Source organism: Hemiscyllium ocellatum, chromosome 2, assembly GCF_020745735.1.
Source record: "Hemiscyllium ocellatum isolate sHemOce1 chromosome 2, sHemOce1.pat.X.cur, whole genome shotgun sequence".
In the NCBI taxonomy this organism is placed as follows: Eukaryota; Metazoa; Chordata; class Chondrichthyes; order Orectolobiformes; family Hemiscylliidae; genus Hemiscyllium; species Hemiscyllium ocellatum.
In genome coordinates, this window is record NC_083402.1 from 65845908 (window position 1) to 65872555 (window position 26648).

The window sequence follows — 26648 nt, forward strand, 5'->3', positions numbered from 1 at the left end:
TTCAAAATGTTGTCAGAGCCTGCAGTCTTTGTCATCACTAGATGAAACAAATTGGAGGAAACCTTCAAGACCATCAATAATACCCTTACTGGCATAAAGTTCACTCAAGAAGAGGAAAACAACAACAAACTGCCATTCCTAGATGTCACAGTAGAGTGAACAGCAAGTGGGGAACTTCAAACCAGCATCTACAGGAAAACAACACATACGGACCAAATATTGAACTACAGAAGCAGTCATCCCAACATCCACAAACGAAGCTGCATTAGAACATTATTTCAATGAGCCACCACACCCTGCAGCACAGGAACTACGCAAAGCAGAGGAAAATCACCTATACAGTGTATTCAAAAAGAATGGGTTACCAATGAACACTGTCTGCCAAGTTCTCAGCTACAAACCCAAATAAACAGACAAAACACGTCCAGAAACCCTAGCCACTCTCCCCTACATCGAAGACATCTCGGAAATGACTGCCAGACTACTCAGACCCCTTGGCATCGTGGTAGCCCACCAACACACTAAAACAGTAGCTAATGAACTTGAAAGACCCTATGCAGACAACAAGCAAAACTAATGTCATTTACAAAATACTGTGCAAGAACTGTAACAAACACTACATTGGACAACAGGCAGAAAACAAGCCACCAGGATACACTAACATCAACTAGACACAAAATGACATTGCCCAATCTCACTAATATCCTTACATACAGATAATGAAGGACAACACATCCATCCTAGGACAAGCCAAACAGAGACACGCACAAGAATACCTACATGTATGTCATTCCAACCGGAACTCTATCAACAACTATATTAACTTGGACTCCATTTACCACCCCCTGAGAAAAAGTAAAGGAAATGACATCACCACAGAGAATGACGTCACCAACCCAAACACATTAATAGAAAGCAGGAAACATCAGCAGTGCTTTGTCCAGAGGCTCACTGAAGATGTTACGTGGGATGGTGACGAAACATCTGAAAATGAACCTTCCAGCTCAGCGTGCAAACCACATGCAGAACCTCAACCTGAGCCACAGATTTCTCAAATTGCTACCAAGATGGATTATCCGCTTGACTCTTTGACCTAAAGGTCGATGCAAATGTTTCAACTTTACCTCTTCCACTATGCTAGGTTCCCTCATTGTAGAGAAAGGGGATGTTTGTGGAGCTTCAACTTCCTGTTAGTTGTTTAATTGTCCATAACTACTCATGACAATTTGATAAGACTGCAGAGTTTAGTTTTGATTTGTTTGTAGTGGGATTGCTTCACTATTGTTTATTGTATGCTGCTTCTGTTGTTTGTCATGCAGGTGGTCTTGTGTTGTAGTTTCATTCGGTTAACACTTTTTGGAATTTTTGCTGATCTTAACAGGTCCTCCTGTACTCTTCACTGAGCCAGGGTTGAACTGATGGTAATGGTAGAGTGGGGGATATGTTGACCATGAAATTACAGCTTCTTTTAAAAATGCATATTTTGGCATCAGTTGAAAATTTAAAATTCAGTAGATGAAAAGTTAGTATCCATTTTCTTTCTTTTAATATTGCCATGTAGAAAACAAGTAATGGATATAATTTGGGAAAACAAGATATGGATATAGATCTAGTAAAAATGGTCTTGCCTCAAGTTGCTTCTTAATATTCACTCAGGAGCAAATAATTACATATGCTACAAATGCAAAATAAAAACAGCAGATGTTGGAACTACTCTGGTCTGATAGTATCTGGCCACTCTGCTGATGACCCACAATGCCTCAAAAATGCCCAGTTATGAATTGTTGGATATGTGTGAAGTCTGTCCAATTTAAAACAGTGGTAGCGTCCCAAAGCGCTCAGGAAAGTGTGCACAATCTGAAGACAGGACTTGTCTCCACAAGGTCTATTCAGTGGTCACTCCGGCCTTGATGAGTGCATTTACAACTTGTAGATTGGTGAGAATGAGGCCAAGTAAATTTGTTTGTCTTGTTAGTTTCCTCACTACCTGCTGCAAATCCAGTTTATCAACTATGTCCAATAGGACCTGACAAGCTGTGCCATTCGTGGTGCTGCTCAACCACTTTTGGTGATGAATATTGGAATCTTCCATGCAGAATACTTTTCAGTTCTTTTGCCGTATCTATACTTGCTGAAAATTTGTCATGGATCTGTCTTTTTCCAGTTCAGTTGAAAACAATAATTCCTTTACTTGGCTAGACACTGTCAGGCCAAAGTAGTCACAATATTCACTTTTTATTTCATGTTTGTAGTATCTGTGATACTTTGTTCTGAATGACTGTCAAGCAAATAACCATTTTTAATCAGACCTGTATTCGTAAAATATTTTCTGAAATTCTGGTTTTTTTTTTGGAAGTCTGTATTGAAAGGGAGGAAGGAGAGAACTAGAGATGTTATCTTCTCATCCATTGAATCTTAAATTTTCAACTGATGCCAAAATGTACCTTTTAAATACTTGGTAAATAAAGTTTATGTTCTGTCAGTTTAAAAAAAAACTTGCACAATTTGGCGACTTGCATAGCGCAGACTCCAAGAAACGATTATGTAAACTGCAGCCAATTTCCTTGGAATGTATAAAGTTAAAGGGTAAATAGATCGAAGGTTTTGGTACAAAGGGAACCTTTTTCCTCTCAATATGCTTATTTCTGCTGCTTCAGGAGTCTTTAATTAGGGTCTTGGACTAGGCAAATTAGTTTTAAAAACAAAAGATTCAGGCCTGTCAGAAATGAGTAGCAGGACAGGTTCTCAGCGCTAAATGATCTACTTTTGATCTGATGTGCATGTATATGAAATTACCCACTGATTGTTCAGTGAATTCTTTCATTGTAATTCGTTCATTTAACTTGTTAGTACAATGTTTTTTTCAGTTCAGAAGCAATATTTGTTTTTGTAACCAACTATTTTTTACCCTTAATTTTAGATTGTGCACTCTTACAAAGGACATAATGGAGAGGTCCACCTCCTGTTGCCATTTGGTGATCACATGATTTCAGTGGATCGTGATAACAAACTCATAGTTTGGAATGTACAATCAGAGGGTGAGTTTATTAGATGATGTAATGTTTGTTCTAGTAAAACTACAGTTTAACCTCTTCAAACAATATCTTCCTACATTTTAAAGAAAATCATTTGGAAGTATTGAGATTATCAATTTAACTTGAATAGAAGGTAACATACCATGCATCATTAAGATTTGCACTATTAGTTTGCTTTTTGGTTCTTTAATTTTAACCTTGCAAGTCCTGAAGTTGGTGACTTATTCTGTGTTCTACATTATCCAGCTCTAATTTAACTTTTGATCTCCCTATTAATCAAGAACCTATCTTTCTCCATCTTCAATTTACAGAATGACTTGGCCTCCGCAGCCTTCTATGGCAATACATTCCACAGATTCACCACCAGCTAGCTGAAGAAATTCCTTCTCATCTCAGTGCTAAAGAGTTATGCATTCACTCTGAAGCTGTGTCTTTGGGCATAGGCTCTCCTACTAATGGGAGACATGAACATCTTGTCCATGTTCACTCTATTCAGGTCTTTCAGTATTCTGAGAGTTTCATCCTTCTAAAGTCTATCGAGTATAGACCCAATCTCCTCAACCGCTCCTCGTATCACAAGCCCTTCATCCCAGAGATCTTACTGTAAACCTCACCTGGACCCTGTCCAAGGCCAACACATCTTTTCTTAGATGCAGGGCCTGAAACTACTTGCAATATTCCTAATGTGGTCTGACCAAAGCCTTATTCAGCCTCAGCCATATATCCCTGTGCTTGTATTCTAGTCCTCTTGAAATAATGTTACCATTGCATTTGCCTTTCTAACTGCCAACTGAATCTGCATGTTAATCTTAGGAAAACTGGAATGAGGCCTCCCAAATTCTCTTGTGCTACAGATTTCTAAAACCTTTGCTCTTTAGGAAATGGTCTACACTTGTTCTCTCCACCAAAGTGGATAACCTCACACTTTCTCACATTGTATTCCATATGCCGCTTCTTTGCCCTTTCCTAGCCTGTCCAAGTCCTTTTGCAGCTTCTCTACTTCCTCAACACTATTTGTCCTGCCATCTATCTTTGTATCAAATGCAATTTTAGCAACAATGCCCTCAGTTCCTTCATCTCAATCATGTCCGGACATAAAAGCTTAATTCTTCTATACAATATTGTACTGAAACCTAAATGTGTAACGATTGGAAGTGGGAGCATTAGCTGAATTGTCTACACCTGAGGACTCTGGCAATAATTGCAGTGCCTTGCAACTGCATCTGTAATCATCGCATAACTTCATGTAAATCAGATTAAGTTCAATGTCTGTTTGATCCTGATCTGATTTGTAAGGTTCAATATTGTTGCATGTGGTGCTTTTGAGCTTGATAGTGACATGAGCTTCATTATATAATGTATCACTGTGAAATATTTGATAAATTAAAATTCTGCAAAAATACCCTGTAAAAAATGTGTAGCTATTGTCATGCAAAAAAAGATAGAATACAAATGTAAAAGATGTTTTAAAAAGAAATTGACAATAGCTGTAATAGTAGTTTCAGTTCTGGATTCAATGTGATAGGCTTGGCTAGAAAATGGAAAGTACCTCTATATTTGTTAAAGTACACTTGCCTTTGCAAAATACCATTAATTAATGACTGGAATATTAACTTAGTTAGTATTTGTTACTTTTTGCCTAACTTTTGATTATTTATTTACAGAGGAGTATCTTCAGTTGAACTTTGATAAAATCATGTTTACAATTTCTGCCCTTTTGCATCCAAGCACCTATATCAACAAAATTCTTCTTGGCAGTCAACAAGGGAGTCTTCAACTATGGAATATCAAGTCCAAGTCAGTTCAATTTAATAGTTTCTTTATAAAGTCATTTAAGTATTAAAGATTTTGCTTCATGAAATTCAATTAAAATGAAAACCAGTTTAAGACCAACAACTAGGCTTAATTTGACCACTGCCTATATTTTGATGAAGGATGGTGATTGGGATTTCACTGTCTAGAGTATCATGCCATAATTCCAGGTTTTGACATTGTCCTGTTTTATTTAAGGCATAATAAAATTTTGTATTCCTTGTGCATGGGATTTGCATTTTATTATTGACTTCAGCTCGCTGATGCTGGTTACTATTTGTGGAGTCCTGCAACTTTTAATATGCATGATAGCTTATTATTTGTAAAACTGCAGCCAAATTTTATGTGCATTACATGCTGCATCATTTATGAAAGATGGAAGATATAAACTATTTTTCAAGTAGAAGATAAATCTTGAGCTGTGTATCTCTTTCTACTTTTATTAATTTTCTATTCCCATTTTGATGTGCAGGTAGGTACATTGGTTATGGCAAATTTCCCATAGTGTCCATGGGTGTACCTGCTAGGTAGATTTAGCCATGGGCAGTGCAGGGATATAAAGTAGGGGTTTGGGCCTTGGCGGGATGCTGTTTGGAGGGTTAGTGTGGCTGAATGGTCAGATGGCCTGCTTCCACTCTAAGGGATTCTGTGAATATCATTTCCTTGAGAGAGATTGCATATTTGGGGACTGCTGATGATTACAACTGATTGTAAGCAACACCTCCCTGTGATTGTTCAAAATAATTAATCACTATCATTTCATTTCTGTTTAAAATTTCTGAGTAAATAGGAGATCCTGGCCTTTATACATAGAGGTATGGAGTTAAAAGCAAGGAAGTTACAATGTTCAAATAATATTTGATTGGCCACAGCTGAAAAAAATGTTTTAAATTTTGGACACTGCACTTTGGCAATTTGAAGATGCAGATAATATTTATGAAAATGTTTGCTGTCATGTAACCATTCAGTGATTCTCTATCGGTTTTCTGGAGCGAGTCATTTCAAAGAAAAGTAAACCATATGTTTGAAATGTTATATCTGACTGCATGAACTTTACTCTTGTTTATCTTTACTACTGCAAATGCAACATTTTTCAAAGAATGTGGCTATTGTTAGACTTCACAAATAGCTTGCAGTAACTTGGAGTATTCAATTTAAATTGACCTCCTTTCTAGAATAGTTTTTGATTTTCCTCCCTCCAATACAGGATGTTTTGTGTGAATTGTTCTGTCATATTCATTAAATAATCATAATTTGTATGGGAATTATTAATAATATAGTTAATGATTAGAGCTGGATATAGCTCACAAATGTAGTGAAGGGATTTTCTTTACTGAACAATAGTTTTAATGTGATTTATGTCTCTTGATTCTGTTCTAGCAAACTTTTGTATACCTTTCAAGGTTGGGGCTCAGGAGTATCAGCGCTTCAACAGGTCAGTGCAGTGTTTTGTAATGTGCTGCTTATTGTTTTAATTATTAACTATTATAGTACATATATTTGAAAGCATGATGCTCTCACTTTCTAGTTCCTTTTCAAGAAAATGAACTTCTGTATAAATGCTTTATAGCATACAAGTCAATCATTAATTTCTTATTTCCCCAAAAAATGCTCTAGAAGTAGACAGGAAATTTACTTATTAAGTCTACTTTAACTCTTTGAATAGCTATTCCAATTAGTCAAAGCTTGGATGGATCTACGAACCTGACTTTTTTTCCTTTCTCCTTTTCAAGTATTAAATCAGTTCCATTTCAAAAGAAACCTGAAAAATAGGATCAAGAGTCAGCAATTGAGCCCCATGAGCTTGCTTTGCTATTTAATGAGATCATGGCTGATCTTATTTTGTCGTCAACTGTGCTTTCCTACCCACTCTCCATAACCCTTCAACCTGTTGCCAGTTAAAAATCTGTTTCTCCTCCGTGTTTTGGCATCCACTGTAGTGATTATAACAAGGTCAGTCCCATGCTCTCAAACTGAATAACCATATAAATGCTGTGGCTGCAAGAGTAATACAGAAGCTAGGAATCCTGCAGCAAAGAACTCCTCTCCTGCATCCCAATAGTCTGTACACCATTGCCAAGGCATGTGGCAGGAGTGTGATGGAATACTCCCCACTTGTCTGATTGAGTGAAGCTATAACAACACTCAAGCTTGACACCATCCAGGATTTGATTGACACCATAATGCACAGGAGCAGAAGTGTGTTCCAGCTACAGGATGTGCTGCACCAAGGCTCCTTAGACAGCACCTTCCAAAACCACCACCATCTAGAAAGGCAAGGGTGGCAGATACTTGGGAATGTCACCACCTGTAAGTTCTACCCTTTCAAGCCACTCAGCATCCTGATTTGAAAATATGACTGTTCTTTCAACTTGGGTCAAAATCCTGGAACTTGTTCCCTAATTGCATTGTGGGTCTACTTCCACTAAATGGATTGCATTTATTGCTCATCAATAATTGCCCTTGAGAAAGTGGTAAGCTGCCGCCTTGAACTGCTGCAGTTTAAATTGCTACTCCTTTGAAATTTGGCATAGTCTTATCGATCTTGATAAGTGGTGTGACAACAACCTTCAACAGCATGCTGCATATTTTCAGCAGTAGTAACATTTTTAGTTCCTTAATTTAACGTGTAATTTAAGAAACAACTTTTAATTTGGATAACTTTTCAAAGAGTAAAGAATAAAAAAAAGGGTATGCCTAAAAGAAAGGTACTCCCTGGCACTTCATATGTTACTGTTTTAGTACTTTAGGAACATAACTCTCTAATCTAGGCCACTGATTTGTGGCTTTCAAAACAAATATACAGGAATTTGGAGTATGGTTTTCAAAATTTAAAAAGTACACTTCATAAATGAATTCCATTTAATTGGTTATCATAACTCAGTCACGTTTATACTCCTTATAGAAAATTTCACTTTTAGGTAGTAAAAGTACAGTAGTTGTTGCACAAAAGTTTTGATTTCCATGTTTTCATTTGCTTTTAATTTACTGTTCAGGCCCCAGCAGTGGATGTAGTTGCGGTAGGCCTCCTGTCTGGTCAGATAATTATTCATAATGTGAAATATGATGAGATGTTGATGAAATTCCAACAAGATTGGGGACCAATCACGGCAATATCATTTCGTACAGGTAATTGATTATATCAATCTTGATTAAAAGGAGTTTAAGTTGAGATTGATGAACTATGTATTAGGTGAAGATTTAGGAATCTTTAATATGCTTGAAGGACAGCTGCATGTCATTGTTTGAGGACAAGGCTTCATTATTTTGATTTTGCAATTAATTCTACACCTCTGTTTCATAATTCAATTGTTTAGTTGTATGAAGTAAAACTTAAATCACTATACCATTCGCTGCTGAGAGTTTAAAATTTTAAATGTAGTATGTTCATTTTACAATTGTTGAGGTATTGCGAAGCAGAATTTTTGCACTGACCATGGAAAAACTCATTTTTTCAGTTTATTAGAATATCTGATGAATTAGCTGTACTTTGTATTGCACGCCTTATAAATTGCTTTGTGCACTTTTGTTAGAATCCTCACACACAACATTATTTTACCTTTTTTTTAAGATGGTTATCCAGTGATGGCAGCCGGGAGCCCTGTGGGTCATATTGGACTATGGGACTTGGAGGAAAAGAAACTGATTGCTCAAATGAGGGAAACCCATACAACAGCAGTTACAGGACTAACATTTGTTCATGGAGAACCACTTCTCATTACCACTGGTGAAGACAATGCAATTCGGGTATGGTCCATGTGCTGTTAATTGAATCTGCTTATTGCAAGTTTAGAAAATATTGAGTGGAATTTTGGACTCCACAATTTTACCAAAGATATCAATGCTTCATAAGTGAGGGGAGGGGCACAAAATAAAATCCAGTGTATTCCGAGTCTTTGGGTGGAAGGGAGGGAGGTGGCATGTTCCTCGTGTTCGGGTATGCTGTGTCCCATGGAGGGCCTTTCCTGTATGGGAAGCTGTCCCCACTCCAACTTGCTGTCTTCTAATATGGCCGTTGTGGAATCTGCTGTAGCCCCCACTCCGGAATCTGTTGTAACCCCAGCAGAAGGTACCACTATCAGTGCTATTAGGACTGGACGGCTTCCAGCTTTATAATTCACCAGCAGCTGTAGGAGATGGGGAATGCTCTCCCAGAGGACCAGAATCCACAATAGACAATTAATTCCCTTAGAACCATAAAATCAGGTGGTGGCTTTCAGGGCTGGAACAACTGGAGTTGATCTGTGGCAGAGCTACTACTTCCACACAAATTCCTGACAATATGTTTTCTAAGGAAACTGGATGAAAGATCTGTAAATAGATAACTTGATTATTATGTATTCCCTCCAAAGAGAAAACAATTAGCATGAAGGTTATACTACAGCATGAACTTGATCAGCGCAGTAAAACACTCAGGGTTAAACTTATAGTTTATTGTAACTCGCAAAGCTATCTCCATTCTTTGTAACTGTTTTACAGTTAATTTTAAAAATCTGATAGTGAAGATACTGTCCTTACTTGATAGGCTCTAATAGTTCTTTAAGATGGTCAATTGTACTGACTTGTGTCACATCCGATAAGGATTGTACTGTTAGATTAGAGCACAGTTTTCAATGCAATGAGGTTTTAGTTTCTACTAGACTATCCGAGTATCTGGATGTTTTTGAGAAATTGTAATTCACACACAGGTTTTGCATATTGTCAACTGCCTAATTGCTTGTCTTAATTTCCCCACTTAGTTATGAAAGATTAGTCAATCATGATAAGAAAATACCCCTGAATAAAGTTCATTTATTTAAGGTATAATTTTATAAAAAAAAAACTTTCTGATTCAGTATGTGGATATACCTACGAGAGAAGTTGTAAAACCGGCCTACTCTTGCGAAATAAGGCAGGGCAGGTGACTGACGTGTCATTGGGGGAGCACTTTGGGGCTAATGACCATAATTCTATTAGTTTTAAAATAACGATTGAAAAGGATAGACCATATCTAAAAGTTGAAATTTTAAATCAGAGGAAGACTAATTTTGATGCTATTAGGCAAGAACTTTCAAAAGCTGATTGGAGGCAGATGTTCGCAAGTAAAGGGACAGCTGGAAAATGGGAAGCCTTCAGAAATGAGATAATGAGAGTCCAGAGACACACTTTCCTTTAGGGTGAAAGGAAATGCTGGTAGATGTAGGGAATGTTGGATGACTAGAGAAATTGAGGGTTTGTTGAAGAAAAAGAAGGATGCATATGTCAGGTATAGATAGGATGGATTAAGTGAATCCTTAGAGTATAAAGGCAGTAGGAGTGCACTTAAGAAGGAAATCAGCAAGGCAAAAAGGAGACATGAGATAACTTTGGCAAATAGGGTTAAGGAGAATCCAAAAGGTGTATACAAAGACATTAAGGACAAAAGGGTAACTAGGGAGAGAATAGGCCCCGTAACAAGCCCCCCCCCCCCCCCCCCCAAAAACTTCCTGGCACCTTCCCCTGCCACTACAGGAAGTGCAAAACCTGCACGCACACCTCCTCCTCACCTCCATCCACCTGTTGCGCTTTTAGGCACTTTCTTCCCAGCCCCACCCCCTTCCAATAATCTCTCCACCCCCGAGACTTCCAGCCTTGTTCCTGATGAAGGGCTCCAGTCCGAAACATTGATTTTTCTGTCCTTCAGATGCTGCCTGACCTGCTGTGCTTTTCCAGCAACACACTCTTGACTCTCCTTTCTCCTTTGTCTGGGTCCATCCATGGATTTTGCTTTATCTCCAACAGCTTCCCTTCCTCTCTTGTTAAAATGCTAAAATCCAATTGTTATAGATCAGTAGGATTTTTGCTATGATATGTAGGGCTTTACTCTAGCCATTAGGTGGTACTATAATTTTACACTTACTCCTTTCTAACCCGAGGAAGACATTGTTTTGAAAACGTTATAGTTCAGTATTTGAATCAACAACGTGGGAGCAAACCTTGAATAAAGAGAGAATCAGTAACTGTTGGGTCATTTACCTCCCCCTCATAAAGTTTCTTACTCTTCAAAGATTCGTAGGATAATAAAATGTTAGTGTTTTATGATTTGGATGAGGGAAATAAATGTAATATCTCAAAATTTGCAGATGATGCAAAGCTGGTTTGGAGTGTGATCTGTGAGTAGGATGCAGAGATGTTATAGCATGGTTTGGACAGGCTGAGAAAGTGTGTTCATGCATGGCAGTATAATGTAGATAAATGTAAAGTTATCCATTTTGATAGCAAAAATAGGAAGGTAGATTATTATGTAATTGGCTGTAAATTGAGAGAGGAGACCTGAGTGTACTCTTGTACTAGTCACAAAGGAAGTTTGCAGTGGAACAGGCAGCCAAGAAGGCAAACTATGTTGATATTCATAATGAGAGGGTTCGAGTACAGGAACAAGGATGTCTCTTGGCAATATAAATCTTTTTGAGCAAATACAGAATGCTGAAGAAACTCAGTGGGTCTGACCACATGTTTTGTATAACTTTGTATAACAAAATATTAATTTTGTGGGATGTGAGTGTTGCTAACTGGACAGTATTTATTGCCAGTCCCTAGTTACCCTTGAGAAAGTGGCGATGAGCTGCCTTCCTGAACTGCTGCAATCTACCAGCTGTGAGTAGACCCACAATGCTATTAGGGAGGAAATTCCAGTATTTTGACCCAGTGACCGTGAAGGAATGGTGATATATTTCCAAGTCAGGATGGTATGTGGCTTGGAGGGGAACTTGAAGATGATAGTGTTCCCATTTATCTGCTGCCTATGTCCTTCGATATGGAATTGGTCTTGGGCTTGGAATATGCTGTTTGAGGATCTATGGTGAATTTCTTCAGTGCATCCTGTAGATGGTACACACTGCTGCAACTGAGTGTCAGTGGTAGAGGGAGTGGATGCAGTGCTAATGAAGCGGGCTGCTTTGTCCTGGATGGTATCAAGCTTATTGTGTTGGGGCTGCATTCATGCAGGCAAGCAGGAAGTATTCCATCACACTTCTGACTTGAGTGTTGTAAGTGGTTGACAGGCTTTCGGGGGTCAGGGGGTGAATTACTTGCAACAGTATTCTGTTGTAGACTAGGCCAGACCACTCAAAACATTCTTAAGCAGGCAGCCCAGACTGTAACTTTGCTATTTGTTTTGGTAAGTGTGCAGTGAAAATTACCTGGAGTAAGTTAGCTAGGTTGACTACCTGGTTTTAAATCAGACAAAAATTTATTCACAAAATTACAGAATGAAACACAAAATACAGAATAAAGAATACCCACAGAACTCCGTCTAGTCAAACTAGACTTAATTATGCTGTTCCAAAAGTGCACAACAGTCCCAATAAACACTCCCCTTAAACATAGAGTAAAACTGAAATGGAGGCTTACAAGTCAAAGTTAGAAGGACAGAAGGGGAGAGAGAGCTTAGCAGTCTGCTTCCACAGCTCCACTGCTGAACTGAATTAAAAAACAAGAATTCAGCTTTCAAGACTGCCCACTCTTTCATTATAAAGGTTTCTTCTAAAACATGAAAGCTGTAACCTAAAGTCTCATTTGTTTAATTATCAGTATTAATGTAATTATGGGATCTGTTTATGTATAAACAAAAAGGCCTCCCAATACCCTTTCTACCTCTGTACCAACCCAGCCGATTCAGCCTGGACTGTTTTACGAGCTCTCTGGAAAAATATCAAGGACACAGTATCCTTGAAAAAAGGACCAGCTTTGTGACAATTCCTAGTCTCTGACCTGCTCTTGTAGCTACTGCTCAAGGTTTACATAAAGATTTATAGCTCTGATGACGGTTGCTGTAGTTGTGAGTATGTTTGCCGAGCTGGGGACGTGATTTGCAGATGTTTCGTCGCCTGTCTAGGTGACATCTTCAGTGCTTTGGAGCATCCTGTGAAGCGCTACTGTACTGTGTTTTCTATAATTTATTTGGTTCCCTTCCTGCTGCTTCTGTTTGTTGGTTCCGGTAGTTGTAGTGGCCAGTATTTTGGGTTTAGGTCTATGTGTTTGTTGATGAAGTCTGTTGATGTGCCATGCTTCTAGAAATTCTCCGGCTGTCCTGTGTTTAATTTGACCTATGATCGTTGTGTAGTCCCAGTTGAATTTGTGGTCCTTGTTATCTGTGTGTTTGGCTACTAGGGTCAGATGGTCATGGCTTTTAGTGGCTAGTTGGTGTTTGCGGATGCAGATTGCTTATTGTCTGCCTGTTGTCCCTAAATAGTGTTTTATGTGGTCTTTGCATGGAATCTTATAAATTACATTAGGGTTGCATGTGATAGGTATAGGGTCTTTTGCTGTGGGAAGCTGTTGTCTGAGCGTGGCTGTAAGTTTACGGGCTGTCATAAATCTGAGTGGTTGGAGAAGTCTGGCTGTTAATTCCGAGATGTTTTTATATAAAGTAGCATGGCTCATGTGTTGGGTCTTGGTATGTCCTCATGGCGTCGTTTGTCTGCTAGGTATCAGTGGATGAAGTTGTGGGGATATCCGTTCTTGGCAAAGACTTTGTCAGGATGGGTTTTTTTCTCTTCGCAGGTTGGGAGTTCTGCAGTATGTTGTAGCCCTTTTGAACAGGGTCTACTTAGGTACAAATCTTAGAGTTTAAAAAAAAATGTTGTTACAGAGTAAAAAAGAATGTATCTTAGCATGAGACAGTGGAAAAATTCCAGAATGATAATAAGTGACCATAAGTACTTAAAGTACAACATGTAAAAACGGTGAAGTAATGACATATTCTTATACATTCAGTAATGACACAGTCTTGAGACATAGAAGTCTAAAGGATGGTAAAGTTACAAAGTTAAATACAAATTGTTCCAAAGTTAATTATAATAGACTTAAATTTAGTTTCCTTTCTTCTAAAACCAACTGAAATAAAGCCAGTGCAGAGCACAGTCGTAATCATCCCTCCCTACATCCTTTGTTACCTGATCAGGGGTTAATGAGCTGGTCGGGTGTTACCTCACCTTATTTGATCCTTAGGTTTGCATGTTGTCACAATCGTGGAATAAAAATAAGCTGAACAGGGGTCTCGGCACTAATCCTGTAACTCTTCTTTGTCAAGTGAGGCTAAGCAGTTATATGATATTAAAGTACTAAATCCAATGTTGGTTACAGTTAAGCAGAATAATATATTAGATAAATCAATGGGTTTGTTTTAATTAAAACTAAACCAAATGAATCATGAATGTTAATTTTCTTACTCATCCTCCATCTGTTTCGAAATGACTATAAATGTATTCCATTTCATGGCCAGGTATGGATTTTTGATGCTCCGGAAGGTGGAGGTCGCCTTTTACGTTGCCGTATTGGTCACAGTGCCTCTCTAACTAAAATAAAATATCATGGATCTGATGGACAAAATATTCTTAGCTCTGGTAAGAACAGATATTTCTTGCATTTTATTGCTTTGTCTTTAGTTATTTGATTGTATAGTAATAAATCTCCACTTTGTAGATAGGTTCCTTGGTTTGTTCAGATTAAACATCACTGAAATGTAATAAAAATGAAACTGCTGATAATGCTGTGAAAGCAAATGCTGTTAAACCGGATGCTGAAAATCTGAAACAAAAACACAAATTGCTGGAGAAACTCAGGTGTGGCAGCGTCTGCAGAGAGAAAGCAGAGTTCTGGAGATGGGTCACTGAACTCAAAGCATTAATTTTGCTTTCTCTCCACAGATACTGCCAGATTTCCTGGATTTTTCCAACAATTTCTATTTTTGCTGCTGTTAAATTAATGTTTGTTACCTATCATTCTGCATACATCCATGTTATCAATGTTGCAAATTTATTATAAAAGATTTCATCTCCATGCCATTGGCTATTCGGCAAGTTTTTGCCAATGTATTCTTTTCCAAATATGTGGACAACAATATTCAAATGAGCATTAACCAACTAACAGTTTACTGTGCTGTCTGTAGTCAGTCAAATGTATATGCAAAGATTCTGAACAGCTTGCTATCACCATACTCTAACAAATTAAAAATGTAGTACTGTGTGTTTCTCTCACTGCTTCGAAATATCTGCAATATTTACACATTTTGATTTTAAGATTCCTCCAAATCTGTGTTGAACAAGATGTGATTGCCTTTCTTAAAAATGTATTTTCAGTGTGAGTAGAGGAGATTTCTTTGCCCCTGATTTAGCTCTTCTGAATTTTTTTTCTCCAGAAGTCTCTCAAATAAATGTTCTGAAAAAAAGTCTAAATGAGTCGGAGCATTTCAGTCCTGAACTGTATGTAGAAACTAAACAGTGAAAAATGTTGTACTCTAGTCTTACTCTCCTAGATGATTTGAGTTGATAATTGAGCACTAAGTCTTGCATCCTATTTGCTTATAATAGCCTGCCTTCTGTAGTCATCATTGTACATGAGAGTGTTTCGTTGATGTAAAAGATACTTGAGCATCAAAACCACAGCAATTTCAAAGTTTGCAGTCTACAAAAGCACTTGACTAATTGCAATTGTATGGGATTTAATATTTATGGTCACATAGATCATGTCCTCAACAATCCTCCGTAAAAGCATTTTTCTTAACCTTAGCAAAACAAAAACAGAAATTGCTGGAGAAACTCAACAGTTCTGGCAGCAACAGTGGAAAGAAAGCAGAGTTAACATTTCAAGTCCAGTGACCCTGCTTCAGAAGCTGTCAGATATGCTGAGTTTCTTCATCAATTTCTATTTTTATTTCAGATTTTCGGCATCTACTGTCCTTTTGTTTTATCTTTGCAATCTTCTGATTCTTTTAATTTTTGGTGTTGGTGATTTTTCTTTTGTCACTTTTTATAGGATATGGACGTTGTTGGTAAGGCCGGTGTTTATTGCCAGAATTATATTTGTGAAAGGGATGGTGAATTATTACCTTGAACTGCCACAGTCCATATATTTTTGATCCATTGGCAGTGAGGGAATAGTGATTAATTCCAAATCAAAATGGTGTGATTTCGAGAAGAGCTTGCAGTTGTATTCACATGCTCCTGCTGCCCATATTCTTTTAGGCAAAATAAACTAAAGGTTTAGAAGTGTTGTTGAAGAAACTTTGAATTCATGCACAATGTCATGGAGATATACATTCTGCAGCATGGTGAGAGCATTGGGGAGGACATATTTTATTGGTGTTGGAGGAGGTGCCAATCATCTGGGTTGAGGAGCATACCATCATACTTGTCAATGGTGATTTTTTGAGAATCACTCAGTGTGTGATTCCCTACAGAATACATTGTGCTGTTCTTGTAGTTATGGTATTAATGTGGCTGGACCAGTTAAATGTTTCACCAGTAGTGAAGCCCAAGTTAGCTGATGGATTCAGCATGCTCTTCACTGTCAGGGGAGTTGGAAGTGGTCGTTGTCACACCACTTGAGTGATGTGAATGCTACTTGCTATTTATCAGCCGAAACCCAAATGCTGTCTCGGTCTTACATATGTGGACACAGACTGCTCCATTTTCTGAGGAGTTGAAAATTGATTATAACATTGCAATCTTAAATAAATGGTGCCCCCTTCAGTCCTGGAGCTGAGATAATTGGAGCTGCCAACAATCTATCTTTGTGCTAGTGACTCCAGACAGTGGCAAATGTTCACTCCTTCCCTAATTCATGTTGACTTCACTTTCACGAGGACTCGTTGGTGCCATGCATGTTCAGGTACCAGTTTGGTAACACTGAGTTCTTTTTTCATGCTTTAACAAAGTTTGCATTGAGGTCTGAAACTGAATGGTTGTGGCATAATCTAAGTTGACTATTGGCATTGATGAGAAAGTGCCATTTAACAGCACTGTTGACAATATGTTCTAATACTTTGATCAAGACCTATGTATTTCTTAAATATGTTCAAAGACTTGGCCTCCACAGTCTTCTGCAGTAAAGAGTTCCACAGATTTACTATCCGCTAAGTGAAGGGAGTTCCCTCCACGTCAGGCTAGAAACGACCTACGGCATATCCTGAGACAGTGACCTCTTGGTTTGGAACTCCTCCAGCTACGAGAAACGTCATGAATACAGAAATGTTTATTTCAGATTTCCTGCATCTGCAGTATTTTGTTTTTAGTTTGTGAAAAAAGATCATTTCTGCATTTAGTCTGTCCAGTTCTGCCAGTTTTATATGTTTCTCAACTGCAGTGAAGACAGGCCAGTTATCTCCATCTCTCCTCCTATCACAAACCTTCAATCCCAGGAATCAGTTTGATGACTCTTTGCTGCAATCCTTGTATGGCAAGTATATGTTTTCTTGGGTCAGAAGACCAAAACCGCAGACCCTTCCCAAGGTGTGGTCTCACCAAAGACCTGTATAGCTGCAATAAGACTTCCATGCTCCTGTATTTCAATCCTTTTGTAATGATAGTGAACGTGTTATGCTTTCCGAACAGCAAGCTGTACTAGAATGCTTACTTTTAGTGCACACAAACATCCAGATTTCTTTGTACATCAATACTTCCCAATCTATCACTAATTAAATCATACTTTACCATTCTGTTTTTCTGACCAAAGTGGCAGCTTCACACTTATGTTCGTCATACTGAATCCCCCATGTATTTGACCACTCATTGAATGTTTCTGAAGCACTCTGAAACTGCTTTATATCCTCCTCAACAATCTCCATCCTGCCCAGTTTTGTGTCTGTGTTTCTGTTTACTTGTCATAGTCTTTCATCCCCATGCACATTAAAAATCTATACATTCCCGCCTTAAAAAATTTGATGATTCTGCTTCCACTGCCTTTCAAAGAAGACAGTTCCAAAAATTCTCTTCAGCTGTGTTTTGAAAGGACAATTTTCCACATTGTTGGGAATATGCCAGTGTTTTAGCTGTACCAGAACAGTTTGGCTAGGGATGTGGCAAATTCTGGAAGTCAAGTCTTCGGTATTGTTGCAGGAATGTTGCCAGGACACTCTGACTTTTTGAGTATTCAGCGCTTCCTGATATTAGATGGAGTAAATCAAATTGGCTGAAGACTGGTATTTGTGATACTAGAGACCTCTAGAGGACTCAAAGATGGATCATCTATTTGGCACTTCTGGCTGAAGATTGCTGTGGAAGCTTCATCCTTTATCTTTTGCACCAATGTGCTGATTTCTTCCATTATTGTGGATGGGGGTATTTTTGTGGAGCCACCTTCTTCACCTCCTCCAAAAGCTGACTGGGGGCAGATATTTGCAGGTAAAGGGACAGCTGAAAAATGGGAAGCCTTCAGAAATGAGATAATGAGAATCCAGAGAAAGTATATTCCTGTTAGGGTGAAAGGAAAGGTTGGTAGGTATAAGGAATGCTAGATGACTAAAGAAATTGAGGGTTTGGTTAAGAAAAAGAAAGATGCATATGTCAGGTACAGACAGGATAGATTGAGTGAACCCTTAGAGTATAAAGGCAGTAGGAGTATACTGAAGAGGGAAATCAGAAGGGCAAAAAGGTGACATGAGATAGCTTTGGCAAACAGAATTAAGGAGAATCCAAGAGTTTTTACAAATACACTAAGGACAAAAGGATAACTGGGGAGAGAATAGAGCCCCTCAAAGATCAGCAAGGCGGCCTTTGTATGGAGCCACAGAAAATGGGGGAGATACTAAACGAGTATTTTGCATCAGTATTTACTTTGGAAAAGGATATGGAAGATATAGAATGTAGTGAAATAGATGGTGACATATTGCAAAATGTCCATATTACAGAGGAGGAAATGCTGGATGTCTTGAAACGCGTAAAGGTGGATAAATCCCTAGGACCTGATCAGGTGTACCCGAGAACTCTGGGAAGCTAGAGAGGTGATTATTGGGCCTCTTGCTGAGATGGTTGTATCATCGATAGTCACAGGTGAGGTGCTCGAAGACTGGCGGTTGGCTAACGTGGTGCCACTTTTTAAGAAGGGTGGTAAGGACAAGCCAAGGAACAATAGACCAGTGAGCTGAACGTCAGTGGTGGGCAAGCTGTTGGAGGGGAATCCTGAGGGACAGGATGTACATGTATTTGGAAAGGCAAGGACTGATTTAGGGATAGTTAGCATGGCTTTGTGCGTGGGAAATCATAACTCACAAACTTGAGTTTTTTTGGAGAAGTAACAAAGAGGGTTGATGAGGGCAGAGTGGTAGATGTGATCTATATGGACTTCAGTGAGGCATTCGACAAGGTTCCCCATAGGAGACTGATTAGCAAGGATAGATCTCACGGAATACAGGGTGAACTAGCCATTTGGATGCAGAACTGGCTCAAAGGTAGAAGACAGAGGGTGGTGGTGGAGGGTTGTTTTTTCAGACTGGAGGCCTGTGACCAGTGGAGTGCCACAAGAATCGGTGCTGGGTCCTCCACGTTTTGTCATTTACGTAAATGATTTGGATGCGAGCATAAGGGGTACTGTTAGTAAGTTTGCAGGTGACGACACAATTGAAGGTGTAGTGGACAGCGAAGAGGGTTACCTCAGAATCAACAGGATCTGGACCAGATGGGCCAATTGGCTGAGAAGTGGCAGATGGAATTTAATTCAGATAAATGTGAGGTGCTGCATTTTGGGAAAGCAAATCTTAGCAGGACTTATCCTTAATGGTAAGGTCCTAGGGAGTGTTGCGGAACAAAGAGACCTTGGAGTGCAGGTTCATAGCTCCTTGAAAGTGGAGTGGCAGGAAGATAGCATTGTGAAGAAGGCATTAGGTATGCTTTCTTTTATTGGTTAGAGTATTGAGTACAGGAGTTGGGAGGTCATGTTGCGGCTGTACAGGATATTGGTTCGGCCACTGTTGGAATATTGCATGCAATTCTGGTCTCCTTCCTATTGGAAAGATGTTGTGAAACTTGAAAGGATTCAGAAAAGATTTACAAGGATGTTGCCAGGGTTGGAGGATTTGAACTATAGGGAGAGGCTGAACAGGCTGGGGCTGTTTTGCCCGGAATGTCAGAAGCTGTGGGGTGACCTTTATAGAGGTTTACAAAATTATGAGGGGCATGGATAGGGTAAATAGACAAAGTCATTTCCCTGGGGTCGGGGAGTCCAGAACTAGAGGGCATAAGTTTAGGGTGAGAGGGGAAAGATATTAAAGAGACCTAAGGGATAACTTTTTCCCACAGTGAGTGGTATGTGTATGGAATGAGCTGCCAGAGGATGTGGTGGAGTTGGTAAAATTGCAATATTTAAGAGACATTTGGATGGGTTTATGAATAGGAAGTGTTTGGAGGGATATAGGCCGGGTGCTGGCAGGTGGGACTAGATTGGGTTGGGATATCTGGTCGGCATGGACGGGTTGGACCGAAGGGTCTGTTTCCATGCTGTACATCTGTTACTCAGAGTTATTTAATTGTTCACCACTATTCATGGCTGGATATGGTAGGACTGCAATGTTTAGATCTGATCTATTTCCTCTTCCCTGAAGCTACTCTATGCTACTTTCTTCCCACCCTCACCCTCTTTTCACTTCTCTCTCCACCCTTCAGCCTCTCTGCCTGTATTCCTGATGAAGGGCTTTTGCCCGAAACGTCGATTTTAGTGCTCCTTGGATGCTGCCTGAACTGCTGTGCTCTTCCAGCACCACTAATCCAGAATGTGGAATATCTTTGTTCAGCCTATCACTTGCTGCTTATGCATTTCGGCATGCAATTAGTCCTGTTTGGTAGCTTCACCAGGTTAGCACCTAATTTTTAGGTTTTCTTAGAGTTGCTTTGTAATACGGTAGGAAAAGAGGGGTGTGGGGTGGGAGAGGATGCAGTACTTACGAGAATCTTCAATTTCTAGGAGCTGTGAAAAACTTGGCTGAAACCTACTTAATCACATAAATAATAACATTTTTACGTGGTACTCCAAAAACACAGATCTTCATTTGTATAGTGCGTTGAATTTATTTAAGTACTTAGGTTACTGAGCTGCTTCATTACAGTTTTATATTTTTTAATTCATTTGTGGCACAGAGGCATCACTGGCTGCCAGCATTTTTTTGTTATCTCTAGTTATTCTTGAGAAAGTAGTGGTGAGCTGCTTTTTTGAATCATTGCAGTCCATGTGCTATAGGTTGACCCACAATGTTCTTTGGGAGGGAATTCCAGGATTTTGACCTAGCAGTACTGGGCAATTTTCTACATTGTCATGTAGATGTCAGTGTTGTAACTGTACTAGAAGAGCTTGGCGGTGGGAGCAGAAAGTTCTGGAACACAAGTCTTCAGTACTTTTGCTGGACTGTTGTCTGGCCCCAAAGCCTTTGCAGTATCCAGTGCCTCCAAATGTTTCTTCATTTATGTGGAGTGAATAGAATTATCTGAAGACTGGCATCTGTGATGTTGGGGACCACTGGAAAAAGCAGAGATGGATTATTCACTCGGCACTTCTGGCGAAAGAAACCTGCAAAATCTTCATGACTAGATGTGGCAGAACTACAGAGCTTTGATCTGATCCAGTGATTTTGGGTTTGCTTGGCTCTATCACTTGCTGCTTATGATGTTTGGCATGTAATTGTCTTGTGTGGTAACTTCTTCAGGTTAACACCTCATTTTTAGGTATGCCTGGTGGTGCTCTGACATGCCCTCCTGTATTCTCCCTGGTTTGATTAAACGTAGGATATGCCAGGCTGCAGATTATACTGGAGTAGAATTCTGTTGCTGTTGCTGGCCCACAGTGCCTCATGGATGCCCAGTCTTGACTTGTTACATCTATTGAATGTATGTCTTGTTTAGTACGGAGATAGTGCTGCATAACTTGATGGAGGATATTTTCAATGTGACTTCATCTCTACAAAGACTGCAGTGCTCACTCTTACCCGATACTGTCTGCAGCTAGCAGATTGGTAAGGATGAGATCAAGTAAGTATTTCCCTCTTTTTCGTTCCCTCACCACTGACCACAGTATGAAGAGAACTTTTGTAATATATTTCTTAATAGGATATATATTTGTTGGCCCTCTCTCTAACTAGCCATGAGAAAGTGGGTAGGGAGTTGAAACCAGTCATTCTGAAAAATAGAAGTATTGCTGTACTTATGTGCTTGGCTGTACTTGTGTATAATCTAGCAAGGTGTTTTTATTACTTGGACTTTCATCCTATATTACAGCACTAACTACATTGAGTGGCCTTAGTGTTTCCAGTGATTTGATGCAAATGTATTGGACGCAGACTTGAAATAATGTGGAGATGCTGGTGTTGGTCTGCGGTGGACAAAGTTAAAAGCACACAATACCAGGTTATAGTCCAACAGGTTTATTTGGAGGTACAAGCTTTTGGAGCGCTGCTCCTTTGTCAGGTAGCCAGTGGAGCAGGGTCATAAGGCATTGAATTTATTTGAAAAATCAAATGTCATACAACTGATGCAATGTAGTGTAGAAACCTGGATTGCTGCTAAGTATTTAATCACTTAGAATGGGGTTGCAGGTTTCAATCCCAGAACTTCTTTCAAGTCACGTTCCCAAGATAATTTAAGGTTTTATTTTTTAAAAAGTGACATCGCAGCCCAGGCAATGCATTAAAGGTGTGACATTAGAGTCTGTCTGTATCCCAACCTTGAGTCAGACTGGTTCTATTTCCAAAGTAGGAATTGATAAACTGTTACATGGACTGACTGCCTACAGATTTGTGTGCTTTTTCAACAAAATAGAATGTATCTGCAAATGCAAATTCACCCCATAGATTTGTGTGTGTGTGTGTCACATGGACTGACTGCCTACATACTGTGTGCTTTTTGAACAAAATGGTATTCACCCCATAGATGTGTGTGTGTGTGTGCGTGCTTGATAGAGTGTACCAAACTTGGCTATCAGCCTCTGCTTGGCAACTCTGTATTGTTGCGTCAGCCACAGTTCACCTTGGAGGACGGTCATCTGAAGATCCGAGGCCAAATGTCCCTGACTGCTGGAGCGTTCCCCGACTTGGAGGGAACATTAGTGTCTGACGATTGCTGTGCATCATCCATTCATTCGTTATCATTGCATCTGCTTGGTTTCGCTGCTATGCCATGCTTGGGCATCCTTGTCTGCAGTGTATGAGATAGACAACATTGGCCAAGTCACATGAGTACCTACTGCACACATGGTGGGTGATGTCCCAGTGTGCAATGGTGGTACCAATATCAACATTGACATGTCTTGCAGTGGTTTTCATGACAGGAATGGATGGTTTTGTGGTTGATGTTGGCCTGAAGGATGGGTAGTTTGCTGTGAACAATGGTCTTACTAAGTTTTGCTTGCTTAAAAGTGAGAAGTGGAGGGGTGGGGAATGTCTGGACTAGGTGCTCATCCTCATCGATAATGTATTGCAGGCCATGAAGAACATGGCGAAGTTTCTCCATTCCTGGGAAGTACTAGACAATAAAGAGTACCATATCAGGCGTATCACATGTCTGACACCTGAGGAGGTTATTACAATTTCTTGCTGTTGCATATCGGAACTGGCAATCACTGAGTTGAGCACCGTATCCTGCTCTTATGAGGGCATCCTTCAGCACCTTCATCTGAACAGATTGTGTCTGTGTGTGTGTGTGTGGAAATTTTAATATGTATAGAATGGAAGCTCGAGGTGCAGCATCGTGAGGTTATCAGTGGTCTTGTGGTAGAGTGAGGTACTGAGGTGCCTGTCTTTGATGGCGATACATGTGTCCATGAGACTGATTATAAACCTGGCAACACCCATGATTTAAACATGGGTCTTTCCTTGACACAACTGAATGCTGAGTAGACCAGAACTTAGTCCCTACTATATTGAGTCCACCAATCCAGCCAAAAGATTGTAAATCTGTTTGCCAGGAGTGACTAAAGCTCAATGTGAAACTCAAGTGTGGGTGGCACAGTACTAGGCACCCGGGTTCGGTTTCAGCCTTTGGTGACTGTATGGGGTTTGCATACTCTCCCTGTGTCAGCATGGGTTTCTGCCAGGTGTTCTGGTTTTCTCCCCCAGTCCATGAATGTGCAGGTTAGGTACATTAGCCTGGGTGGGTTATGGGAAGCGGGTGAAGGAGTGGGTCTGGATGAGATGTGATTTGGCGAGTCGATGCAGATTTAATTGATCAAATTGCCTCTATCTGCACTGTAGCAATTCTATGATTGTTTACCTTACTTTCTGCACAACTTGAAACAACTTTGGAGTCTGACTTCCTCCCCCAAGTGATGTAGAAAGATGAATCAAAGTAGCTCTGGGGTCATAACCACAAACAAAAATAAAAGCAGAAATTGTTGGAAAAGCTCAGTAGGTTTGGCAGCATCTGTGGTCAGAAATCAGAGTTAATATTTCAAGTCCAGGGACTGGAGAAGTTCCTGATTATTATCCACTCTTCTAATGGGGGAAAAAAGTGCCTTCCTCTCTATGCCCCTCATAATCTTATCAGGTACTTCTATAAGGTACCCTGTCAAACTTCTCTGCCTCAAGTAAAACAACCCCAATCCTTTAAAAAAAATTTCCTCCTAGCTCAGACCCTCCAGCCTAGGTGTCTAATGCATCTCCTCTGCACCCTATTTAAAACAACCTTCTTCCTATAATACAATGGCCAGAACTACACACAGTACTCTAGTTATGGCCTGACTAGCACTTTATATAACTATAGCATAACTTTCTGCTCTTGTATTCTATACCTTGACTAATAAAGACAAGTATCCCAAATATCTCTTACCCACTCTATCTACCTGTTTCGACCTTCAGGGATTTGTGGATGTGCAATGCCCCTCTAATGTTCACTTTCCAAGTTTCTACCATTCAGAGTATAATCCCATGCCTTGCTGGCCTTCTCCATGCACATTACCTCTCACTTTTCTGGGTTCAATTTCATTTGCCACTGCAGTGCCCAACCATCTATTCATGATATTTTCCAGTAAATTATGGCAATTCTTTTCACAATTTGCCACCTTACCAATTTTCGTGTCTGCGACGTGTATAATTCAAACATGCTGCATAGCTATACTTTTGTACTTTTTCCATTTTTAAAAAAATTCATGTGTATTATGAAGACTTCATTCATTTCTTCATACTTGTTTCTATTAATACAGGGCATGATGGAACTTTGCAGTCATTTTCCACTATTCACGAACGTTTTAATAAGAGTTTGGGACACGGTAAGTTTGGGTGAAAAATACGATAAGTGTATTAGTTGTCTTTTCTCAATATAATTGAAATATATCTTCTGAAATGTGCAGTCAATTAATTTAAATAGTAACAAAAGTATTTCTATTTTTAAAGCATTCAAAATATTTTTCTGAAATTCTATTGCTAAAAAAAGTCACATTATCCCTAAATGGTGAGAGGTTCCAGAGATGAGACGCAGATAAATCTTGGGTCTTCATGCATGAATTACAAAAAGTTGATATTTAGGTGTGGCAAGTAACCAGGAAAGCTCTGAGAATATTATAGTTTTCGTGAGGGGTTTTGAACACAAAAGTGGGAAGATTATAGACCTGCAATAGAGGGCATGGGTGAGATAACATCTGGGGTACTGTGTATGGTATTAGTTTCATTATTTAAGGAACAATGTAAATGCATTTAAAGCAGTACAGAGAAGATTTTCTGCTACTTGGAAGGGTGGGTTGTCTTAGGAGGAAAAGGTTGAACAGTCGAGGCATGCTTGATTCTCTGGGACAATTTGAAACACAGATGATCCTGAGGGATCTTGATAGGGTGAGGAAATAATATTTCCTCTTTGGGAAAATATAAAGTTTACTTTTCAGTTGTGATGATAAGGTGTGACATTCAGATTCTATCTGCAAAGGAGAGGAAAAAATATAATGCCATTCTTTTAAATATCCTCTCTGTAAAGACTGCATTTTAAAATGTTTCTTTTTTTTTGTGTGTACTAGGGCTCCGGAAGGAATGCATGTTGTTTAAAAAATAAATTTATTTGAGAGTTTTGTTTACATTGCTGCTTTTTTCAGGTGGTTGTTGGGAGGAGAGATAAGATAGCTCAGTAGCAGGGTGTGCACAGATTAAGATTCATGTAGCAACAGATTACTGATTGATTTGTGCAGTTTTGATCAATTGTGGGTGCCAGAAGCAATTAGCTTGATGACCACTCTTTACTTGGTTCCTGAGTAATCAAATGGCTGGTGTGGGAATAGTACAGAGGAAGAGGGTCTCTGGACTAGAAGAAGCAGGGTCAGTCTCTCTTTCTTCATGCAGCAAAAGTAACCAAAGGCTGAAGAAAGCCAGTTATTTTCTCCTGGTAGTTGCTATAAATTGTTGTTTTTAACCTATAACTAAGAAGCTTTGTAATCAGTGTACCAGTAGCCCTGAGCCTCTTGAAAGGAACTGAAAGAATCCAGAAAGAATATCAGAACAGACTGAAACAAAAGGAGCATTTCATTAAATTTCTTGGATTGGTGCTATTGAAATCGTTTCCTAATTTCTTTTCAATATTCCATAAGTGGTTTTAAAAGAGAGTATACTTTCAAAGAGTACTGTGTAAATAATTATAGTTTGTTTTTCCTGTAGTTAGTATTGATTTATTTGGAATAAATTTTTTATCTTGTTAAGTACAGAACCACCTCAGTGTTTCTAGTAAGTCTGATTTCATTGCACAGGTAAATTGGAAACTTTGATTAATCAGACTAAATCTTAAACTTCTGTGGCAATCCCAGGAATAGTGGAGCTTGACTATTGGTGCAAACTTTTGCCAAGTGGATTGTGACATAGAGTTCAGTTTAAAAGGCAGATACAAACAAAACTCAAATAAATCCAGGGTTGTATACTTCAAATGCTGGAATTTCCATTCTAAATTTCTCCAGCTGTTTCTTCTCAATAAAGCGCTTTATTACAAATCATTTTGACCACCAGAGAGAACCTTTCCTGTGTGCCTTGGTGCCACATTTGGTGTACCCTAATGCATCAAGTACCTGGGAACATCCCTAAAATGTGTTGAGGTAAACACAGCGTGTTTGTTT

At 39.2% G+C, this 26648-nt stretch overlaps 1 protein-coding gene across 2 annotated transcripts in view; it reads left to right on the forward strand.

Moving 5' to 3' along the window:
• The window catches only part of wdr36 (WD repeat domain 36), a 96012-nt gene that overhangs the window by 15982 nt on the left and 53382 nt on the right, over window positions 1–26648 (forward strand). For both annotated transcript variants that reach the window (XM_060844414.1, XM_060844422.1), the window contains exons 4-10: window positions 2921–3038; window positions 4700–4832; window positions 6228–6282; window positions 7844–7976; window positions 8419–8594; window positions 14092–14212; window positions 24765–24830. In XM_060844414.1, coding sequence (XP_060700397.1) covers window positions 2921–3038; window positions 4700–4832; window positions 6228–6282; window positions 7844–7976; window positions 8419–8594; window positions 14092–14212; window positions 24765–24830 — 802 coding nt within the window. The remainder of the gene's footprint in view (window positions 1–2920; window positions 3039–4699; window positions 4833–6227; window positions 6283–7843; window positions 7977–8418; window positions 8595–14091; window positions 14213–24764; window positions 24831–26648) is intronic.